This window comes from Condylostylus longicornis, unplaced genomic scaffold, assembly GCF_029603195.1.
Source record: "Condylostylus longicornis isolate FDR11 unplaced genomic scaffold, ASM2960319v2 ptg000013l, whole genome shotgun sequence".
Taxonomy (NCBI): Eukaryota; Metazoa; Arthropoda; class Insecta; order Diptera; family Dolichopodidae; genus Condylostylus; species Condylostylus longicornis.
Window position 1 is genome coordinate 3,272,347 of NW_026577982.1, and position 26,456 is coordinate 3,298,802.

Below are 26,456 nucleotides of genomic sequence, written 5' to 3' on the forward strand. Positions count from 1 at the left end.
TCGAAAAATTTTACACATAATGGTCAATGGCGCCTTTAAAAATGAGCCCCAAGTTACTTATACTTTTGGAGCCTTTTATTTAGGAAATTTATTTCAACCAAGAAGGCGGACACTTTTAGATGAACTAAGATAAGAAACCTGAAGTTAATCCACATGAGAATCTTAAAAGAGGTGCCCAAAAAATCTGTTTTGTTAAATTTTCCAAATACCAAAAATCCCAAAAATTGTCGACTTAAATGAAATTAGAAAAAAATTTTGGACGAAAATTGTGTCAGTTAAAATCAAATTTACTTTTTTCAAGAGTTTTTTGAAAAATTTCCAATAACTTTAATAATCACTTTCTTCCTTTTAATTATTATTATTGATAAAAATCGTTATTCAATTCAAGTTAAAAACTTCTTACACACATTTCCTTAGACTTCCGCGTGAAGAGTATCGATCTGATAATGTCATTAAAATTTTATTAGATTATTTTAATCGCTTTGATAATTATGTAGAACTTTTAGAGTATAAATACTGAGCAAATTAAGTATTTTCTCATAGTACAAGAACCACAACAATCTTCAACATATTAATAAATTTTTCTGAACTAAATTAGACTTTTAAATAATTCAAAATGCGTTTCATAATTTTATTGGGATTCTTAGCTGTTTTAATTGCCATGGTATCAGCAATTCAACCAAAAGAAATCAAGGATATTGATAATTTAACTGATCCTGAACTTGATGAACTTGTTGGTAGTGAAGATGTGAGTGAAGAGATGATTGAAGGAAGATGGCAATGTCATGTTATTTGTATGCTTCAATGTCGTCAAAGAGGATATAAAGGAGGCGCTTGCATTCGGAATGTTTGCATTTGTGTTAAATAAATTTTAATTAAAAAAGAAATTAATTTAAATTCCTACAAATATTAGAGGTAGATATTAAATATTAAAATTGTTATTTATAAAAAAAAATTATGTAATGAAATAAAATTAACTGAACAAAATAAAAATTTCTTTATGTCAAGTTCAATTCACCACAGTTTTTTCGAAAAAATTTTCGAAAATTGACCTTATATTAAGTTTATTTTGTTTCATGGATTTCCATCTATCTGTTCCGATATGGTAAAAATGTAAAAATTACTTGCAAAAAAGTGCAGTTTGTAAATCTTGATATATAAAAGTTTGCAAGAGCTGATATGCAGGGTGATTCAGTAATCAGTGACATAACATATAGCATCGTTTAGGAAGTCAAAAATGAGTAAAATTTTTGTTTAAAACTAGGCATCAAATCTCAATAGTTTCCGAAATACAGGAATATGAGCTATTATTATTACACTGGGGAAAAATTCTTTTTTTGCAAGTATTTTGTATTAGACTATAAGTACGAGTACAATTATTGCATATGTTTTCGAATTTAATTAATTAAATTTAATTTTGATCTTGAGTACAATGATCTTGTGTTTTTCTCAATTTAATGTATAAAATCAATAAATATTTTGTTTGGCATTTGATGAAACAATTTTATTTTATAAAAGAATGGGAACACTTGTTTTTTGTTTTTTTTTAATTCTTATTTTCTGTCTGAACATATAAATTTAATAATAGTAAGTGAAATTTCTTTTTCATATGTAAATGTTTTTATGTAATTAATTAGAATTGATACACTTGGATGTGTATATGTATATACAGGGTAATTCAGTAATCAACACCTTAGCATAAATCTATCATCGTTTAAGACACAAAAAATGAGTAAAATTTTTATTCAGAACTAGATGTCAAATCTCAACGAGATACATACAGGCATTTTAACAAATATTTCCACGAAGTTTCTATTTGTTCACGTTTTTTTTATTCTTAATTTCCCTTCCGTAAAAGATAGACGCATCAAATAAACACTTTTTGAAAGAGCTGGTTTTGAAGAAAAATTTTATTCATTTTGGATGGCCTGAACAACGGTATATGTACCGGTTCTAATTACTGACTCACCCTGTGTATTGAAATCATCTAAATTTATTGACACTCATTGAATTTTTTGATGATGCCCCAAACTGGCGAAACTGTTTAATATATAATTATAAAATTAAAGAAACAATTGAAAAAGAAAGGAAAAATAAAGAAAAGAAAAACAATTTTGTGAAAAAAAAAGTGTGTTCGTTTGATTAGGGCTAAACATTCAACATTTTATTAAAATACAAATTGAAAGTTGAACCTATTAATTCGTAGATTATTTTAACCGCTTTGATAATTATGTAGAACTTTTAGAGTATAAATACTGAGCAAATTAAGTATTTTCTCATAGTACAAGAACCACAACAATCTTCAACATATTAATAAATTTTTCTGAACTAAATTGGACTTTTAAATAATTCAAAATGCGTTTCATAATTGTATTGGGATTCTTAGCTGTTTTAATTGCCATGGTATCAGCAATTCAACCAAAAGAAATCAAGGATATTGATAATTTAACTGATCCTGAACTTGATGAACTTGTTGGTAGTGAAGAAGTCGGTGAGGAGATGCTTGAAGCAAGATGGCAATGTCATGTTATTTGTATGCTTCAATGTCGTCAAAGAGAATACAAAGGGGGTGCTTGCATTCGGAATGTTTGCATTTGCGTCTAATAAATTTTAATTAAAAAAAGAAATTAATTTAAATTCCTACAAATATTAGAGGTAGATATTAAATATTAAAATTGTTATTTATAAAAAAAAATTATGTAATGAAATAAACAAACAAATCCCGCAGTTTTGCGATGTTATGATTTTTGAATTTCCCACAAATTACAATGTTTAATCTCGTTTTTTTCACAAAACAATTTAAAAATTCCCACATTCACGAGCGTTGAAAACACGCATCGTAATTCAACATGATTTGACATTGTAAAATTGATGACAAAATTATTTTCATTTAGTTTCGATATCTGGTGAGTTGGACGTGTGTGAATGTAGTATGTGAATGTAGTTTGTGAATGGTGAAATGATTTCTAATTTATAAAAAGTCCCATATATTTTTGTCCCTTTTGCCTTTTCACTTTTTTTTGTTTAAATTTTCATAATACGGAACGTGGCACTTCTGCCTTCCCATGATCCAAAGAAAGCTCTTCGTTTTCAAATCTCGTAATATTTTAACAAACGTCTTATACGAGTATTTGATTGTATGCTTCATTCATGTATTTAATATGTTGAACTTTAAACAAACAAAATACTTTTCAAGTGCCTACTTCAAATTTCATTCAGAAACTTAGTAATAACTTGCTATTACAAATTATTATTTGAAGTAAATTTTTTCGTTCCTGATAAGATATGATCACTTTATTGGGATTACTTGTATAATTGGAGGTGTCTTAATTTTTGAATAAAACTAATTGACTAACATTAACTTGAAATTGATCACAATTTTATTCCTTAAATCAAACATATGGCGGAAGACTTTTCGTAAAAAAAATATAGGATATTAAAAAAAATCTGATGTGGTCAGCACATAACCGACCGCATTGTGTATTGTCTAGTTAAATGAAAGTGTTACAGAATATTATAAAAATGTCTGTTAAATACTTCTTTCCAATTTTTAGGACATTGGTAAGCTTATAGTTAACATACCTAGAAAAATGTAAATTTGGCTCTTAGTAGAGTTGCGCTTTGTGCTACCCGAATTCCCAGAAATGCTCGCCAATTAGTTTCGGTAACAACCAAAACTCAAATATCAAATTTCAAGAAATTCCATCAATTCGTTTCGTAGATATGGTGAAAAATGTAAAATCGGCCTGCAGATCAGTTTTCGAGCCCTGATCTTTCCAAAAAATTTACATATTCATTGTTTTAATACGAGGAATTCAAATAATAAATTTCAATGAAATCGGTTGATTATTTCTCTTTATATACATAAAAATGTATATTTGGCCCGTAGTAAACGTCCAGTTGCTGATGCCTGATTTGTTCCAAAAGTTAGAAATTTTCGCGGACGGTCGAGCAAAGCTCAAATATGTAATTTCAAGTAAATCGGTTGAATATTTTCTTCAAAATGTTCAAAAATGTAAAACAGGCCCGCCAAAAACTGCAGTTCCCGAGGCCTGATATATACCAAAAGTTGATCAATCCGTGCCATGGTGGAAATAATCTACATATAAAATTTCATCAAAATCGTTTATTTACACTTCCCTACTATGGAGAAGTGCATTCCCACCGAAAACTCGATATGCAAAATTTGTTGCCATCACATAACCTACCTATTGTTTACACAATACGGTTGGTAAAAAGGACCCTTAGTATAATTTAAAAAAGCTGAATGGAATATGTAGTGGCAGCTTTCGCAAATTCTTTAAAGTTTTTGCTTTCCATAATAGGACAGTGGAAATTTGGTTCTACTGAGGTTAGTATCGTAAGCTCTTTTATGATCAAATTGTAAGCTTTTCGTAGACTTACTGTGAAGCTTCCAAGCTTCTATATATGCAACTTAAACTTTAGCGGACCAAGTTTTATTTTCTTTTAGGCGACTTCGTTCTTCATATTTCATAACTTTTTTTATAGATCCACGGCTATAGAATGTAACAAATTTTACTCATACGCTTTGTTGGACGTAATAAACAACTTAAAGTGCGATATTATTGACTCAAGTGAAATAGGAGAAAATTGTAACCCTCAGCGGGTAAGGCCGCCTCCTAGCACTCTTTCATTCATTTTTTATTTTAATTTACGGAATCTCAAAACAACGTTTAAATATCCTTTTAAATATATAAACGTTTTACATTTATGTATAGTTTTAACAACAAATATGATATTACTGCCAAAAATATGTTTTCGATAAGAGCTGAAAGTAAGAATTCTGGGATGTGTTACCACACTACGTTTATGTGTCTAAGTCAAATTTGGAATGTTTGTTCTGTATCTAATAGTTTTTAATAAAAATTAGGTAAATTTTTAATTATTTAATTTCTTTTTAATTTCATTTCGTAAATTATTTATTTTGTAAAAAACAAAGTTAAAAGTAAATTACAGGCAGTTTTGTAAATATTAAAATTAATTTTTTTCATTATTAAAATTTATTTAACACAAATGCAAACATTCCGAATGCATGCGCCTCCTTTATATCCTCTTTGACGACATTGAAGCATACAAATAACATGACATTGCCATCTTCCTTCAATCATCTCTTCACCGACATTTTCACTACCAACAAGTTCATCAAGTTCAGGATCAGTTAAATTATCAATATCCTTGATTTCTTTTGGTTGAATTGCTGATACCATGGCAATTAAAACAGCTAAGAATCCCAATACAATTATGAAACGCATTTCGAATTAAAAGTCTAATTTAGTTTAGAAAAATTTATTAATATGTTGAAGATTGTTGTGGTTCTTGTACTATGAGAAAATACTAAATTTGCTCAGTATTTATACACAAGAAACTCTTAGGTATTATCAACTTATTTAAATCAATCTCAATATTTATTACGAATATTATCAAAATAATGTTCCCCGAAAAGCCTAATATTTATGCGTATTTATCTCTGTTGAAATTCGGAAGAAATTTTTATTCTAAATGATTCTTATCATTAATTTATAATTAAAATGAATAAATGTTTTTATTAAGATTAAAAGTTTAGTATTCAAAATAATTTTAGTAATCAAATATATTTTCGTCATGTCAATTTTATTGGAATACATATTGAAAAGTTAGACAACCTACTATAGCTAAAGAAAATGTGTCTTTTTAGGTACTTATCTAAATTAGCTTTAGAAATTTTATGCACTTATTTTGTTAGCTTTTTAGAAAGGAGAGTTTTAAAGAAAATTAAAGTTTCATCTTTACCGTATTTGAGTTCTTATTTAATCACCAAAATAATTTGATCGGAAATCATCTTAGGACAAGTGAGCAAGATACAATGACGTTTCGAAAAGTTCGCGATTGCAAATTGTACTTAGAGAATTCACTTCTGTCGTTTAAATATTATTTTTACTTAATGCTTATGAATATGTATAGCGTGGCGAATTTTAAAATATCTCGCTAAATACCTTAAAAAAAGCAGCTAAAAAGGTTTCGAAAAATTTTACACATAATGGTCAATGGCGCCTTTAAAAATGAGCCCCAAGTTACTTATACTTTTGGAGCCTTTTATTTAGGAAATTTATTTCAACCAAGAAGGCGGACACTTTTAGATGAACTAAGATAAGAAACCTGAAGTTAATCCACATGAGAATCTTAAAAGAGGTGCCCAAAAAATCTGTTTTGTTAAATTTTCCAAATACCAAAAATCCCAAAAATTGTCGACTTAAATGAAATTAGAAAAAAATTTTGGACGAAAATTGTGTCAGTTAAAATCAAATTTACTTTTTTCAAGAGTTTTTTGAAAAATTTCCAATAACTTTAATAATCACTTTCTTCCTTTTAATTATTATTATTGATAAAAATCGTTATTCAATTCAAGTTAAAAACTTCTTACACACATTTCCTTAGACTTCCGCGTGAAGAGTATCGATCTGATAATGTCATTAAAATTTTATTAGATTATTTTAATCGCTTTGATAATTATGTAGAACTTTTAGAGTATAAATACTGAGCAAATTAAGTATTTTCTCATAGTACAAGAACCACAACAATCTTCAACATATTAATAAATTTTTCTGAACTAAATTAGACTTTTAAATAATTCAAAATGCGTTTCATAATTTTATTGGGATTCTTAGCTGTTTTAATTGCCATGGTATCAGCAATTCAACCAAAAGAAATCAAGGATATTGATAATTTAACTGATCCTGAACTTGATGAACTTGTTGGTAGTGAAGATGTGAGTGAAGAGATGATTGAAGGAAGATGGCAATGTCATGTTATTTGTATGCTTCAATGTCGTCAAAGAGGATATAAAGGAGGCGCTTGCATTCGGAATGTTTGCATTTGTGTTAAATAAATTTTAATTAAAAAAAGAAATTAATTTAAATTCCTACAAATATTAGAGGTAGATATTAAATATTAAAATTGTTATTTATAAAAAAAAAATGTATGTAATGAAATAAAATTAACTGAACAAAATAAAAATTTCTTTATGTCAAGTTCAATTCACCACAGTTTTTTCGAAAAAATTTTCGAAAATTGACCTTATATTAAGCTTATTTTGTTTCAAGGATTTCCATCTATCTGTTCCGATATGGTAAAAATGTAAAAATTACTTGCAAAAAATTGCAGTTTGTAAATCTTGATATATAAAAGTTTGCAAGAGCTGATATACAGGGTGATTCAGACTTCGTTTAGGAAGTCAAAAATGAGTAAAATTTTTGTTCAGAACTAGGCATCAAATCTCAATAGTTTCCGAAATACAGGAATATGAGCTATTATTATTACACTGGGGAAAAATTCTTTTTTTGCAAGTATTTTGTATTAGACCATAAGTACAATTATTGCATATGTTTTCGAATTTAATTAATTAAATTTAATTTTGATCTTGAGTACAATGATCTTGTGTTTTTCTCAATTTAATGTATAAAATCAATAAATATTTTGTTTGGCATTTGATGAAACAATTTTATTTTATAAAAGAATGGGAACACTTGTTTTTTGTTTTTTTTTAATTCTTATTTTTTGTCTGAACATATAAATTTAATATTAGTAAGTGAAATTTCTTTTTCATATGTAAATGTTTTTATGTAATTAATTAGAATTGATACACTCGGATGTGTATATATATATACAGGGTAATTTAGTAATCAACACCTTAGCATAAATCTACCATCGTTTAAGACACAAAAAATGAGTAAATTTTTTATTCAGAACTAGATGTCAAATCTCAACGAGATACATACAGGGATTTTAACGAATATTTTCACGAAATTTCTATTTGTTCACGTTTTTTTATTCTTAATTTCCCTTCCGTAAAAGATAGAAGCATTAAATACACACTTTTTGAAAGAGCTGGTTTTGAAGAAAAATTTTATTCATTTTGGATGGCCTGAACAACGGTATATGTACCGGTTCTAATTACTGAATCACCCTGTGTATTGAAATTATCTAAATTTATTGACACTCATTGAATTTTTTGATGATGCCCCAAACTGGCGAAACTGCTTATATAATTATAAAATTAAACAAACAATTGAAAAAGAAAGAAAAAACAATTTTGTGTATGTGTTCAAAAAGTATGTGTTCGTTTGAAGTATAAATAGGGCTAAACATTCAACATTTTATTAAAATACAAATTGAAAGTTGAACCTATTAATTCGTAACAATTTAAAAATGCGTTTCTTCTTAGCATTGTTGGGATTTTTAGCTGTTATAGCTGCCAATTGTACTTATTAAGTTCAACTTGAAGAAAACATTGATGATTTAACAGATGAGGAAGTGGATGCATACATGGATATTGATATCAATTCCCATGAACACCTTATTAAAGGAATATATCAATGTAACGGTCCTTGTTCACAACATTGCCGTATGGACGGATTCCGTGGAGGTATTTGCGTTCATGGAAATATTTGCACTTGTATTCGATTACCATTAAACTTTTCAAGTTTTCTAAAATAATTAAATTCTATATATTAGAAAATTATTTTAATTTAATTAAAAAGTTTTAACAAAAATATTATGAAAAATTGAAAATTTTGTGTCACAAATTTGTTTTTTAAAATTAAAAAAAAGGAAGGCATTTTTTTTTTATTGCAGTCGAAATAATAAAATTAATGTCATTTTCAAATTTCATAATAAATTAGGATAATTTTCAAAAACTTGTAATAAAATATACAGCCAAGAGTAATTCTCGAGAATTGGATCTTCATAGAATACCTTGAAATTATAAAATAATTTAATTTTTAATTATAATTTTAATTATATTAGAAAGTTCCTGAAAGAGAAGAACTGGATTTTAACAATATACGTATCTCTGTTTAATTGTGACTTCAGATAGCCCTCAAACATCTATTTCCGAAAACCGAAATTTTGTTGGTTTTTGTGGCCTAACCATGTTTCTGGCCTATATAAAATTGAATATAGCCAGTTTTTCCTTTTTAGTTATTTTTGATGATCTCTAAATCGTTCAGAGTCTACAAAATGTTTCCTGTTGCTTATGCTTCCTTAGTACCTGGAAATGAGGGTATGATGTTGTCAAGATTACTGAATTATTTCAAATCTTTCACATTGATTTTGGAACAGCATTGATTTTAAACTGGTCTGGATTTGTTGAGTGCATGTCGAGCGATTTTGAGTTCAACCTATTCCGTTCTTGTTTGTAGCTTTTTGAGCTTCTTCCCTATTTCTGCATATGTGTGGCCCTTCAAGGTCTATTGTATACTTTTAGGGATGGACCTTACATTGCGCAATACACTTTGACAAAAGACAGGTGTAACAGCATCATTGTTTTATGCCAACCCTCACTTGCAACGACTCGTTCAGCTCATTATTGTGCAGTACCCTGATTTATTACTCATTGTGTAGAATCTTATGATGATAAACATTTTTTTAGTACTCCCCTATTAGCCAGTGTTCTCCATTTATTGTCGCGACTAATATTATAAATATAGGGACTTCCACTCCTCTGATTGATTCCATTAATACTATTAATCCTAATGTGTTCTAGTGGTCGATACAACCTCTTTTGTAGCAAAATTGTTTCTCTCTAGAACTGTAAGTCCAAGCAAATTCTTTACTGATTTCAGCTCAGCAATTCCCTCCAGAATTCACTGTATCAATATTGAATACGATATCTGTTTTTTTCTCAACTTTACGACTATTCAAACAAACTTAATAAAAAAGAAAGTCAAATCATAACTTTTAATAAATTTAATATTTAACTTGTATTCTATTCACAATGAATATTTTCCTGCATGAGTACAGCAAACTCGTTTCACACACATATTACATATTAATTTCACACACAAAACATATTGCTCCATGTAGTGAATATGTATACGTGTCAAATAAAATTGTGCAAATAATGAAAATTTGACATGAATGAATATTTATAGTAATCAAAAAGGAAAATAAATGAATCAAAAAGTCCGACATTGTTTTGTTTATTTATTGGACACGCATATTACACCCAATAATTTCGTTCAGAATTGTAATCAAGTTGGGAATGAAAATCTTATAAGATTAAGTCGCAATTAATGAAAGAAAATATATAGATTAAATTATTTATAGAAAAAGTATGAAACAGTATGAGTAACTTCTGGTAACAACCAGAACTCAAATATTAAATATCAAGAAATTTATCAATCCGTTCCGTATATATGGTAGAAAATGTAAAATCGCTCTCAGATCAGTTTCTCAGCCCTTATCTTTCCAAAAAAATTGTAGATTGATTGTTTGAACACCTCAAATTTAAATATTAAATTTCAATGAAATCGGTTGATAATTTTTCTTTATATACGCAAAAATGTATATTTGGTCCGTAGTAAACTTCCAGCTTCTGGCATCTGATTTCTTCAAATGTTAGGAGGTTTCGCGTACGGTCGAATGAAGCTTCTTAAATCTGAAGCAGCCCCGTTAAAAGGTCCAGATCCCGAGGTTGATCAATCCGTGCTATAGTCAAAATAAACTCACATATAAAATTTGAAATCGGTTCAGCCGAATTTGGGATACACGCGTGCACACACAGACAGACTGACCGACAGTTCACTGCAATGGAGAAGTGCGTTCCCACAGAAAAATCGATATGCAAAATTTGTTCCCATCACATAACCTACCTTATTGTATACAGAATGCGGTCGTTAATAAATCATAATTTAATTGTGGGGAATTAGCTTTAATATTTTGTTCATATCATATTTAAAAGAAAAAATTTAGAATACTCGTATTATTTTTAGTAATTTTTTTAGTAATTTTAAGTAAAACGGCCTATAATTATATGAGTAGATACTAAATAATTAGTGAAAGGGAAGAGGTAGCTCTGATGGTTATAAAACATGGTTTAAACGCGAAAAACCGTGCGAAATTTCAACCTTAATGTTTGGAAAGAGAAACAATCGAAATTACCTTCCTGGAAATGGGCAATAAATTATCTTTTACGAGTAATACTGTATTAAAAATTCTGTAAAGATTTTAATTCGAATTCAGACAAAATATTCAAGTAAGTTATGTGTTTAAAAGTGTACATGTATATTTGTTATAAAAAAGTGATTATTCGTATATCTTAGAATTTAGATGTTTGTTTCTCTTTGCAAATTTACCTTTGATAATTTGCGGTTAGTAATCTATAATCCATGTAAAATGTTCTATTTTAAAAATTTATTTAACTCTCTCTCTGTATATATATACGCAGATATATATATATATATATATATATATATATATATATATATATATATATATGTATTTGCGTCACATTCTCATTATATCACATTAAATGGCTTTCAATCAATTAAGAATTAATAAAATATTGATTTTTGTGTCATCAGTTAACAATTATAAATTAAAAATAAATAAACATTATCTTTACACAAGCTTATAAAAATATAAGCGAAGCAATTCTTTTAGCACTCAACCTTCATTTTCTTAAATTATTTTAAATTAAATTTATAAATGTGGAGATTCGTTTATGTAATTATTAGTTTTAATAAAATTAAAGCGAAACAATCTAAGAATACGCCACACTACAGCTACAGTTTTTTACTGTACAGTGTAATACAAAGTGAGTAAAATGAAGAGAAATTTACTCTATATAAAATTTACTATATATTTAATTGCAGTTGCAGCTTTTAATGTACAGAGCGGATTCCCTAAGAATAAAATAAAAATTTATTTGAAAGAGGAATACACTCTTTAATAATTTTACCACGCTTATCATTTTGATTTTTTTGTATCACCCTGGATGTATGCAATATTTTTGAATAATATAGTTTTAGTAAACAATATTCACGATATTGTTTTTAAAATGAAATATCTAGGGTATATACTTAAATACCTACTTAGCATCAATACTAATCCAATTAAAAAGAGATTTTTTCCCTATTTATAAAAATCTTGTTATAAAAAAGTTATTGACCATTATTAATTGTAATAAATTGAATTATAATCGTTATAAGGCGGTTTTTTTGTTTATCTTTCATTTCGGTTGAACTCCTGGTCTATATTAAATATTCATAAAGATTTTTTAAAGAGCAAAAAAAAAATTCAGATTTTATTTTATGTCTAGACTACAAATGGTATTTTGTTTTTTTTTAAGAAATAATTTTTCTTTTATTTTTAGTATTTTACTTTTTGCTTTTTTCAATTTTTTTAAAATTGTTTAATGAAACTTGAAAAATTTTCTTTTGAAATTTTTTTTTCTTTAAGCTTTGATAGTAAAAATGAGTAAATGGTTTTGTTTATGAATTTATGAAAAATTTTCATATCGATAATCTCAAAAATAAATTTTATTTAATGGGTAGACGGATAAAAACAGTTTAAAAGTATTATACAAAAAAAATTTATTGTTTAGTATTTTAAAATCTTTTTCCTAATAAATTACAATAAGCTTTGTTAGTACACTCTTTTGGAGAACGGAGAGAGTTTAAATTAAAATGAATGTTTAAGAAAATGGGAGCAATTTTCGTGGGAGCAATTCAGTATTTCTGAGAGTCTTCGTAATTTAATAATAATAAGCAAATTTAATAATAAAGTAAATAAATTTCATAATAGAAAAATGCAATTTAATCAATTCCCAATTGAGAAAATGTTTTGAATTGTAATTAATACTGTATTGAAAATGGAAAGATTTCTCCAGCTTAAATTTTTAAACTTGCACTTTCAGAGTATATCGTACATCTATAAAGTCATAATACTTGATTACCACTGTATTGTAGTGTTGTTATTCCAAACAGGTATTCCAATAGGAGTTTTAAATGTAGCCGCATTGCTAGTGCAAATTTTATGTTGTTGCATGTTAATTAAAAACTTATTTTACTTTTTTAGTTTGAATTTTGTATGTGGCACTAAAAAATTAACTAATAGTTAAAGGTAAAAGTTTTTCATGTCAAAATATAGCGTTTACCGAATAATAAATTTTAAATATATAAATAAGGAAAAATCTGATTGCATCACTCAAAGAAAATTTTTTAATGGTTTCGAATTGTACGGCATTCAAATTCGGAGGCCTGAAGATATTTATACATATTAAAATTGATATTGATTTTTGATCTGGTTTCTTAACCACTTAAGTTTAGTGTTAAAAGTAATATTTTTTAATAAACATTGGGGACATTTTGTATTAGACCATAAGTACATTTATTGCATATGTATTCGAATTTAATTTTTAATTTTGATTTTGAGTATAATGATCTTGTGTTTTTCTCAATTTAATATATAAAATCAATAGATTTTTTGTTTGGCACTTGATGAAACAATTTTATTTTATAAAAGAATGGGAACACTTGTGTTTATTTTTTTAAATTCTTATTTTATTTACAATATTTCACCTGATTGCACGTTTTTTGTTGTCCCCAATTCTGTCTGAACGTTTAAATTTAATATTAATAAGTGAAATTTCTTTTACATATATAAATGTTTTTATGTAATCAAATAGAATTGATACACTCGGATGTGTATATGTATATACAGGGTAATTCAGTAATCAACGCCTTAACATATAACTACCGTTGTTTAGGGCACAAAAAATGGGTAAATTTTTTGTCCAGAACTAGATGTCAAATCTTTACGAGGTAAATACAGGGATTTTAACGAATATTTTCACGAAATTTCTATTTGTTCACGTTTTTTGATTCTTAATTTCCGTAAAAGATAGAAGCATCAAATAAACACTTTTTGAAAGAGCTGGTTTTGAAGAAAAATTTTATTCATTTTTGATGGCCTAAACGATGGTATATGTACCGATTCTGATTACTGAATCACCCTTTGTATTGTAGTTTTCAGTTGGTAGAGCGTCTGCCTAGAAAGCGGTAGGTCACTGGTTCGAGTCCAGTTCGAGGAGAAAAATTTTTTTTAATGAATTTTTCTGCCTTTAACTCGTTCCTTTGATTACGTCATCCATCTGTTCTGCAGTTGCATGAAGAAATTTTCATTAAGATAAAAAAAGTATGTGTTCCTCTGAAGTACAAATAGGGCTAAACATTCAACACTTTCTTAGTATTATTGGGATTTTTAATTGTTATAGCTGCCAATTGTACTTGTTGAGTTCAACTTGAAGAAATTATTGATAATTTAACAGATGAGGAAGTGAATATATTTCTCGATATTAGTGATACCAATGGAAACCGTATTACAGAAAAAATTGAGTGTAAGAATATTTGTGTACCTCAATGCCGTGTTAGAGGATACGATAAAGGTGTTTGTGTCAATAAAATTAACTGCGTTTGTTATAACTTATAATTAAACTTTTCAAATTTTCCAATATAATTTAATTGTATGTAATATGAAACTATTTTAATTTAATTAAAAAATTTTAACAAAAATATTATGAAAAATTGAAAATTTTGTGTCACAGACTTGTTTTTTAAAATTAAAAAAAGGAAGGTATTTTTTTAATGCATTCAAAATAATAAAATTAATGTACATCAGGGTCATTTTTAAAATTTTTTAATAAAATATATGGCCAAGACTAATTCTCGAGATTAGCTTGAAATTATTGATAAAAAGATATGTGATCAAAAAATTTAATTTTTAATTATAATTTTAATTATATTACAAAGTCCCGAAAAGAGAAGAGCTGAATTTCAGCAATATACGTATCTTTGCTCAGATAGTCCTCAAACATCCATTTCCGAAAACCTAACATTTATTGGTTCTCTTTTTCTGGCCTAACCATGTTTCTGGGCCGTATAGAATTGAATACAGCCAGTTTAAATTTTCTAGTTATTTTTGATGATCTCTAAATCGTTCACAGTCTACAATAAATGCTCCTCTTGTTGATGTTTTCCTTAGAACCTGCCAATGTGGATATGATTTTTTCGAAATAGTTGAAATATTCCACATTTTTCATTGGCGAAGCATTAAAAATATAAAATAGCAACAGAAAATATTGTACTTCTCATAAGTAATAGTATACTTATAGAGAACCGGTGTCTTAAATGTAGCAGTGTTGCCATTGCAAATTTAGTGTTGTTGTATGTTAAAAAAAATCATTTTACTTTTTCAGTTTGAATTTTTATGAAGCAACAAAAATATTCTTAAGAAAAGCTTTAAAAAACTTTTTTAAATTTTGAATGAAAAACAAAGTAGTGTTTTTTTTTAATATAATGAATAACTTTCTTTTTTAAAATAGTTCGTTTTTAGTTATACAAATCTATTAGATATGTGCTTGTGTATTTGTAACTTAAATCTATTCGAAAAATTTAAGATTTTTAGCTTCTTTCTCTTTTTTAGCATTTTTCCAAAAAAAAAATTAAAAGTGTTTCACTCTATCCGTTTGTCCGACCGGTCGTTAATCTGTTTACAAAACTTTTACATCCTTTAAGATAGAAAACTGGAATTTTACATATAAATATTAGATCTTTACTAGAAATTTAGTAGAAAAAATTTTCTCCATCCATTCTCAAGTTATCGGCTCTTAAAATTTGTGAATTTTGAATTTTCGGCTCCCTATATTTCCGAAACTGCAGGCATTTTTAACATTTTTATAAATGCCGAAAGCTAACCGTAAATCCTATTTAATCAAAAAATATAATTATTTGACATAACTCACGCAATTAATTCTTGAATTCGACCGTTGTGTTAATGCCTCATTTCCTTTTGTCTCTGCCTAAATGTATGCAATCATTTGAAATATTTTGGAATATGAATGAAACAAATTGCTTTTAAGAGCGGTATTACCATTTGTTCAAGGGAAAACTGCTACTAACATTGGTTTAAATAAATAAAGTTGGTTAAATTTTATGTTTTCTTTTTGTTTTACATAATAATAATAACAATTTTTTTACACGTTTTACATCTACTTAGTACTCGTATCTTATTATGTTAACAAGCATCTTTACATTGTAAGAAAAATATTTTATAATATTTTCATTCTTTGAAATTATTTTTAAGAGAAAAAATGAATATTCATTAAGGATATTTTAAGCGGTTGTTATTTTAAAGCATAATATAAAAGCTATACCGCAATATGCATGTATATATGTAATGAATTTATTGTATAATAAGAAATAAATAATTTATATAAAGAAAGGGGAGTAAAATTATGCAAAGTAAAAATATTGTTTTAAAATTGTTTTTGTCACACAACTATTTGTCTTAATCTTTTAAAATTATTATCGTCAAACTGGCAACAATGTTCTTGAACTTGATTTAATTTGTTTTTTTTTTTTTTTTGTATACGAGTATACGAGTATAACAATGTAAAATGGTGTTCATATTGTAAATTATATTCGTATGATTAGGATTTTAACATTGAAATAGGGATGCGATTGGGATGGTATTAAAAATAACATAAGAAATTGTTTGTCAAGGTTAAGGACCTTACAAAAAAAAAATTACTTTGTTCAAAATGGATATTGTTTTTTTGTTAAGTAAGTAAAGGTTTATGTAAATGAAATTACGTGCAACTTAATAAATTAATTGGTTAACTTTATTGTAATCTTCTATAAAGAAAATATTGTATAATAATCTTTTGAACTTTAATTAATAGCAGCACATTATGTTAGGAATTAAGTTATTAATTGTATGAATGTTGTAAAATTGTAAGGAAGGAAGATTTATTTTAAATATTACGATTGTTTTTGAAATTCTTAACTTCCAAAATACAGTAATATCGTATTATTACACAATTCAGCAATTCACAGTTATAAGCTGAATTGTGTATTAATATTGTATTATAGCATTTTAGAAGTCAAGGAATTTAAAAAAATTTGAATTAATTAATTTTATTTTTTTAATATTTTCCAGATGATAATATTACCATTTATACCAATTTTGGCTTTAATTGTACAAACATCATTAATGTTACATGATATTTTGAATTATCGTGTTGAAGTATCGGATATTGAAATTCAAGTAAGTAATAACATTAAAATGAAAAATTTATAAAATCAAGGTGGAAGTTTTAGTTTTTATACCCGTACAAACGTATGTTCTAAGAGTATACTAAATTTGCCTTACCATTTGTAACGCTAAGAAATAATGTTATATATAAGTGTACGTTTTTGATTAACGTCGAATTTTGAGTCGATTTAACAATGTCTGTCCGTCCGTCCCAATGATAACTCAAGAACTAATTGAGCTTAGCTCACAAAATTTCCGCAAATGATATTTAAATTGGATGTAATTGGGGCAGTGGTTCGGGTAGCTCCCCTACAACTTTAAAAGTTATATGGCCTTATCTTAGAAATTACCGATGCTACAATATCGAAATCTCGCAAATACATTATTAACCCTGTTATATCGTTGAAATTTCATGGCTGCCATACAACTTCGACAGTCATTTGCTCATATATTATAGAATCTATACAGAAAATACTTTGCTAAAACAAATTTATATGGTAACTGAAGAATTTATGTGGCAGAATAATTAGGTCGAGTAAAACAGTGTGACAATTACAATACAACTCTTAGCATGTGAATGGGTATCACAAAGTTGACGCGGTCAACTCTATATCTACTTTCGTTAAAATTTCGAATTGTTTAAAATTTTAAATTAAGCATTTTCAATATACATAAATATATTATTTTTAAGTTATGTTGTATAATTAAATACTTACGTGGAAACGGCTCTATAACTAAGATTTTGAGAGAATTTCTTCATAAATACCAAAAATAGCTAGAAAAATGTAGTTCAATTGTGAATTCCAGTTATATACAGCGACTTTTAAACCGAGCTAATGTATGTAGTATAGATTTTTAAGCTATGATAAATTTTGTTTGTAGATTCGCGGTCTGCAATGGCTGCACTATCTTTGAAACCTGAAAATCAATATTTTATATTATAAATATGCATATAGAATTTCGAAAACAAAATTGTAATAGTTAACGACTTTTAGTGCTACAGGTTACGATTAAGGTGATAGTTGCTATAAAAGACCATTTGGAGCCATTCTTCTAAACTGTATGACTATCACTATAATTTTCAAAGAGTTATAGCTTAGTTATATAATGAAAACTGTTACAGAACATTTAACATTGTGTAAAATTTAATCAAAAGTAGGTATTAAAATTTATTAAGTTTTTTTCGAGCACAGTGTTGAATAGGTCAACAAGAACTTACTTATTACATTAAGATATAATAGATTTAGGTATTCATAAATCCATCGGTGTACTCAAAATTTCTATTTCTAATTTCAAATTCATAGCATTTAATTTTAATATTTCTTTCCGATTTCGTTATATATACATAATTAAAAAAAAATTATAACAATTTCCCGCAATTAAAATATTTTATTATAAAAAGATTCGTAACGTTAGATAAAGGTTATAAGATTATATAGGCATTTTGCTGCTTATTATTGCGTTAAACGATTAAATTTTATTAAAAGGATAATGGAATTTAATTTTTTTGTTTTAGTTATCTATTTTAGACTGTTATATATTTAATAGCAATGTAATAAAATAATTATCACCAGAAAAAAAACCATAAAAATAAATTTTAATTAAAATATACGATAAGAAAATTCTTATGAATTTTTTAGGAGACTTTCGTATATATAGGCAGAAACTTTGATTACTGAAGTATTCTCAGACACTCTAACTTTAATGCAAACAATGAAAAAGGATTTTTAATTCTTATTATAAGTTAATTTAGGTTTATGTTTTATATAAGTAGAGAGCACGTGTTTTGATATTTTAAATGCGGCATATAATTAATTTGTTTTTGAAATTTTAAGACGAATCATAAAAAAAATGTTTATGATTTGCGTGTATAATTAAAAATATAATTAAATTTTATCTTTAATTTGTTGCAAATCATTAGCACTTTTCCAAAAAATTTTTGAAAAAAAGTGCTTATTAGTTTCACTCTGTCCGTACGTCCGTCCCTCCGTGTGTCTGTTTACAAAACTTCTACACCTTTGAAGATAGAAAGCTGAAATTTTGTACGTATATAGATTTTTACTAGAAACTTATTTCCGTAGAAAAAATTTTTAACTATCTCTCCCCCTCTAGAAGTTATACCCCCCCAAAACCCTAAAAATGGCCTTTTTTAACTATTTGTTGCAATGAAACCATAAGCATTTTTTAAATTTTGCAAACGCAGAAAGGCAGCGGCTTCCTTCCACTGGCGCGGTGTACTATAGTTAAACTTTAGAAAAACAAAATGGCCGTTCAAACTTAATGTTATATAAAGTCTTTTTTCAAATTTTTGATTTCGTTTTACTTCTAAACCCCAGCCTGTAGAAGCTTGAAATTTTAGGGGCTTTTAGACATTAAAAAATAGTTCATTTTGTTAGAAGAAAATTTTTTTCCGTCTCCACGTCCTCTCAAGTTATCGCCTCTTACAATTTCTAAAATTTGAATTTTTGACGCCTTATATTTACGAAATCGCAAGCTTTTTCAAATTTCTATAACACAAAAAGCTAACGGTAAATTCCATGACATTAAAAAATATAATTATTTTTCTTAACTCACACAATTAACTTTTAAAATCGAGCGTTATGTTGACCCCACTTTGTATTAATTTTTTCTTTATTTCAAAGACTGAATAGATCGTTCATCCTAAATATATGCAATGCTATAAATAGTTTTATATATGAATGAAAATAATTTTAATAGTGTGATAGGTATACATAGACTGTATTTAAAGCAGTATTTTTACTAATATTGTTGAAGGGAAAAGTGCTACTATACAAACCATTGGTTTGACCCAAATTTATTTTATATATAGTTTTGAATTTAATTAACTGATTTACATTAAAATAATTTAAATATTCTAATGGCTCATCTATCATGATTTTGCATTATATTGTGCGTACCCATAATGAGGAATAACATTTCATGTTTTTTATATGTATATAACAGTTACGATAAGCCGCTTATCAAAAAATTGATATGAAAATTTTACGAGCTGGAATTTATATTTTCTTAAATTTCAAACACAATCCCGACCCAGATTTCAATGAGTTTAGGTCTGTTTTAGAATACAATTGCGATTCCTCTGTGTGTATAAATTTAAAAAAAAAATTCCGTACGTAGGGCAGCAAGTATTCCGTATTGCCAAAAACAAAATTATGAAACTGCCTTTAAGCTATAAATACAAAACTAAATATAATAACAGTGCATTGTCAAGCACTAATAAAGATACACAATTTGCTTTAAGTTTCGAAAACGATTTCTTTTTGCAATTAGGAACGCGTGCTATTGTAAAATTTTTATAATATACATTGCGAAACGTGATACATTGTCGAAGTTTACGTTTTTTTTTTATAAAATACGAAATTCTGTCATACTTGTAATTTTCGAAACCAATCCCACTTTCAACAATTGAAAATTTATATATAGAACTATGATTCGATGACTTTTGTACTCCTACTCCAATATCTTAGTCATAATATTCGAGAATTGTGTTATTGACCCTATATACATTTATTAATTAAAAATTCAATATTAATTAATTATAATGTTAGATGGTTCATATATACAATGGATTGTATAGATAGTGTTGTCCACCATGTAAAAATGTTAATATCATAATAAAAAACTTACTTAATTAAAATTTATTCAATTTGGGCTAGATCTCCCATACATTATTAGAACATTTATTTAATATTATTCTTAATTTATTTTTGTATTACTATATATTTGAAGCATAACGTAATTAAAATAAACATTTTCACTTAATTCAACATACAATTTCGTATATAAATAATTCTAAATTAATATGCGTAAAATTTTAATGTCCAAAGACTTAAAAGAGATTTTGATAAGATTCCTTTAGATTTTAATTATCTAATAAGAATATCTATAGTCCTTAAAAATTGATTTAATTAACATCGTAAATGGCTATCATTAATATAAGAATGTGTTTAATCCTAGAAACTTTAAAAATTCAATAAGATTATACGATTTGTGTAACGTTAGTTTAAGTTCAATGAAACATCATAAATAACATTATTAGATTCATTTGCATTTAAAGAATATTTTATGACTAACCAAACACCAAAATCTTCTACCCAAAATTAATGTAATTTGATTATTTTTTTGAGGTCTTTCATAATACCAATTTGAAAGTTCATTATATATGAAACCATAAAAGTAAAACGAGCAAAAATAAAATACATGACGAAGAAATTAAAAAGGATATAGGAAAAAGGAGTTGTTGGTAGGAGTTTTTTTTTTAAGTGTGGTTGCTTAATATAAACGATATTGTATAATTTTTGATGATTTAATTAAATTTAATTTTAGAATTTTTTTTTTTTTTTGGGAATCTTTAGCTCAAACACAATATATTATATTTTATGCTAAATTTCTAAATTATATGCGGCAATATGTAGATATTGTATAAAAAAGATGTGAGAAGAATAGAAAGGATAAAATTGGTTGTTGAATATTTTATTGGGCGAAATAATTTAATGATAAATTAAATTTGAATAAAAATTTAATTAAATGAGTTGAGGTTTCTATTTTAATTTATTCTATTTTATGTATAATATGCAAAATAAAATGTTAACAAATATAATTATAATTTTCAATTAATTAATGATTAAATTAATGAAATCTTACTTATACGTATAAGTATAATTTGTGTTGGCATATGCAAAATCATAATGATTTGATCATTTTCATATGACTTAGCCGTATACAAAATTTGGAAATTATGAAGATTTTATTTAAAAGGTGCCATGAGTTTGAATTGAAATTTATTATTTTAGCAATAAATAGCAATAGATAGAATAGGAATATCATTAAATTTCCCTAATTATTCCAATATACGTTACATAAGTGAGAAATAATTTTTAAAATGCAAAATTTTAAAATTTTAAATGGCAAAATTTGCTTAATTGACATACTCGCAAAGTACCATACCTTTGCAGATCGAAACGCCTCGTTTTTTTATAATATTCTGCGATTTTGGAAGTTGCCCTTGCTCTGCACATAACATATATCACCTTTACATTTTACATTCTCAAAACTCTTTATGAACCCTAAAAAACAAAGAGTCAAAAGTCAAGAGTGAAACGTTACTCCTTACAAAGAGCCACGAAATTTTATGACTCCTTATAAGCAGGACTGTTTTAAATGCACTGATTAAAATTTAAATTTATGTCAGACTCTGCTGAATTGATTTCTTTTTAAATTGTTCTTTATAATTTTTTGTGCAAGGTTTTTACAATTTATAAATTTAAAATAATGTTTATTTTATTCAAAACAAAAAAAATACATGAATATTGCAGCTTTTACAATTGAAAAATAAATTAAATAAATAAAATATATATGTATATGTATATATATTTTTTTATAAAATGACTCTTAAGAGCATATGAACAGAACACTTACAAATAACCCCAAATCATTACAATCAATTTACACTTCTTTTCAACTTGGATTAAAGTCAAACGTGATAAATTGTTTTCATCGTTTATTTTTTTTAAATTTTCCATAGATTTTGTTAATATTGACTTGGAAATTTGTTCTTAGGTCATCTCAGAATACATGATATAGTCCATGTACTTGTATGTTTTAATATTGTCATTTGAATTCAGATTTAAATAATGATATTATAAATTTGTAATTATGTTTATGAAACTGGAATGTTAAAGTATAAAATGTGAACATATCGTAAATTATGTAAGTTGAGTTAGTTTGAAGGAATAACATAGACTAGATTAATTAGCTTACTCCAACGCCTCTTGCTTAGGATAACGAGGATAAACTCAAACCACTTAGGTACGCTGTAAAACCTTCATATCGTAATTCCATACCAATGCCAACCAGTCTGAGCTTTTTAAGAACTGGTAAAGATCTATTAACATACAATATACACTAGATTGATAATGCAATCAATGGCCAAAATGTCACCTAAAAAATTCTGCTTTCTGCACGTAAAAATTGGAGATATTAAGTAAGAGTCGGCATTTTTAGTTTTAATCGGCAAGAGAATATTTCCACAGCAGATTAAAAATACTCCGCTATAGCATATATTTATTTATCAATATTCCTCTTCTGAAGAAGTGTTCGTCCCAATGTGCGACGTCATTTTATAAAAAAAAGCAATTATTTTATTAAATTATTCAATTTTACGAAAAAGGAATTAACTATACGGAGTTTTTTTGAACTATCTTATTTCTAATTTGCCTGTTTCGCAATAGCGTCTTCTAATATATTTTGAAGTCCAATTTCCCAGAGTTGGTCAACCCAACTGTGAACCTATATAAATTTTCATTACACTTTTTTTTTTTATTATTTTATAAAATATTTTATAATAAACTACAGAGCACGTAGAAAGAGAATGACTGATATCACGTTTTTCGGATTCCAAAGGATACATTTTTTAATACTTATAAATAAGAACAACAAAAAAAATCCAAGAAATTAAGTTTTTCCTTACTAAAGGTAGAATATACTGTATGTAAATATATATATGTATATATTGTGTATACATACGTGTTTATTGATTGTACTCATTCATTCTTGTGCTATTGTGTATATCTTAGCTATGTAGTGGACTAGTGAGGATAATAAAGGTATGATGGTTTGAAAAATATTCGTATATTTTTTAATTAGGAAAGTAAAAAAAGAATAATAAGAATTATGTGGGTTTTTATATTTGCGCAAAGAAAACAAGGGGATTCTCTGCCATCCTATATAATTTATATAAAAGGGATAAACTGTCTTTATATTATACACTGATAGCTTTAGAGATGTAATTACGATAATTTTAAATTAAGGATTCATAACCTGTTAAGTTAATATTTAAAATAAATTTACAAGAATAAAAAGAAAAAAACAAAAAACTTATCTTTATTTTTATTGACTTTTCGATCAGGGTTACATGGTTTTTATTGTGGTTGAATGAAATTTATGAATTTAAAGTGTTCACGTAATCTGAAGTTGAATAAAATTTTTTTAAGTCATTAAAAGCTCTCACAGAGTAGAATAAAAATCTTTTTAAATTTATTATTTTCAGTATATAAGAATTTGTTTAAGATTATAAAAATTATAGTGTTCAACCCTTTATTTACGATATTATTACTTAAAACTCTTTAAATTGCATTTATAAGCATTTATTCACATAATTTGCAGTTATTTAATTTTATTTAATGCTCATTTTAACTGCAATGTGAAAATATTTGCATAATTTAAATAAATCAGTACATGTATGTCAGTTTAAATGTATGTGTTTATATAAAAGCTAAAAAAACTTGTTTATTTGCGAATGAAAATTCTTAAGTAATTTATTAAATTGACATTTTATTTTTTTTTATACTTTATAGCTTTAAACAAAATGCACAATGATAATGCTATGACAGTAACAGAATATTTATATATAAATATTATGTATGTTCAAAAATGAGAGAAGTGACAATAAAATTTCCTCTGAAGAAATTAAACAACTTGTCATAAGTGAAAAGTGCATACTGTTACTCAATAATTTATGCAATTGCTATTCTCACATTTATTTATTTTATAACTGTAAACTGTTAAATTATTATGATTCAATCTGTTATTATATGATTTGCATTCCATTTATGTGTTCAAACTACTCCTGTAATGACAAAACTGATCACAACTACGCTACCTCGAACAAATGCGAAGATGATTTGCATAGTCACGTTATTTTTTCTGGTAGGTGGAAACAGTATTTTTAACTTACAACAAATTGATCATATGATTTCGAATTTTTTTGAGCATTAAATAATATTTGAAGTGTCTTCTTTTATTAAATTGACATTTGAACAAAAAAAAAATGGTTGTACCAAAGAAAATAAGGTCATATTTTACTCATATGTCAAAAAAACAACAGTAGTTTGAGCATGTAAATGGAACGTAAAAGTTGACGTTTATTTAAAAATTATTTTAGGTGGCGCTACTATTCTTTGAAATTAAAAATTGATGGTAGCGCCATGTAAAAATTATAATAAAATTGTCATTTTGCCTAATGTTAAAAATATAAAAATTTACAAAATTTTTTAGGAATACAATACGTCAACATTCCGATAGTACAAGTATAAGCAAAAAAAAAAAACTATAATTTTTATTATAAAATAAAGTGTGTGTTTCCTTTTTTTATGTCTTGCTTGTGTCAAATATTTGTAAATGTAAACACGTATCAGTCGGGATATTTTTCGTGTATTTTTCATAATTTGATTGTGTTCTAAATTTTTTTTTTATGGTTTTTTCTTAAGTTAAATGGCTTTATTTTGATCCTGAATAATATGTTAAAAAATTTTTTATGTACAAATTAATAAATAGAGCGGATAGAATGATAATCTCGCATATAAAACATATTAATGTTATGCCAGTATGTATAAGAAATGTTGTAAATGTTCAATTGTTGTAACACAATTTTTAATTCTGTTGCCTTTTTTTTGTCTGAATCGATTATATGTCACATGCGTGTAAGGAAAAATAAAAATATAATTTCTGTTCGAAAAAGTCAATGTCACGGAATTGTTATAAAGCAATTATGGAGACAAAATGCAGAGGGATAATTTTAACTTTTTTTTAAAAAATATTTTTAAATGCTTAAAAATTTGTGATGTCTATGTCTGTAATGGTATTTACCTTTAGCAAATTATCGTGTAAAGAATATTAAAACTTTAAAAGTGTAGAAAAATCAAACAATCCCTTGAAACTTAATATTTAAATTCAGGGTGTTAAAACAATAAAATTATAAATTTTGTGGAATTATCAGGGCTCAGAAACTGAACTGGGCCAATTTTTCACTATTGTCGTATTTAAAGAATTATTTGACAAAATATCTTGAAATTTAATACTTAAGTTCTCTTTGCTACCGGAACTTGGGGGAATTCGGAGAACATAAATCTTTACTAAGAGGCAAATATGCGTTTTTTTAGGTATGTTAACAAAAAGTTTACTAGCATCTTTGCTTTGCATAAAATTCGAGGGAAGTGTTTAGTGGACATTTTGATAAGGTTATGTGCAACATTTTCGCTAAACTAGACAATACATTTATTGTAACAATTGTAATAATTTTTTAACTTCGACAGTTTGTATCACGCTGAAATTTTGTTTATTTCATATATTTATGTCTGTTTTTTTTTCTATTGCAAAAATTTTTTACTACTTTTTGTTTGACCTACTTTTATAACGAAAATTTATATAAAAATCACACACAACACCGCAATATGTATATTTTAAAATATCGAAATTTTTGAATATACATACGTGTATGTAACGTATATATGTATTAAGTACAATTTCAATAAATTTTGAAATTTGTTCAGATTGAGAATATTCCTGTTTCATATTTTTCTCAGAATTTTATAGCATATGTATACATACATACAGTATGATATTTTAATAAAGTACAGAAATTTTAAGTACAAAAGCAGCACCGCTATATAATAGAAATACATGTAGAAACAAAAATTTCTGACTTGATTCTAAAATATTCGTATGATAAGAATAATGACCTGATCCAGAAAAAAACTGGCGAGACAACAATTGAAAACTGTATA

The 26,456-nt window shown here is 26.4% G+C and overlaps 1 protein-coding gene across 1 annotated transcript in view; it reads left to right on the forward strand.

Annotated features, from left to right (window-relative positions):
• LOC129605660 (uncharacterized) overlaps window positions 1–26,456 on the forward strand; it is a 56,841-nt gene that overhangs the window by 17,570 nt on the left and 12,815 nt on the right. Inside the window, exon 2 of the mRNA XM_055515553.1 lies at window positions 16,777–16,884. Coding sequence (XP_055371528.1) covers window positions 16,777–16,884 — 108 coding nt within the window. The remainder of the gene's footprint in view (window positions 1–16,776; window positions 16,885–26,456) is intronic.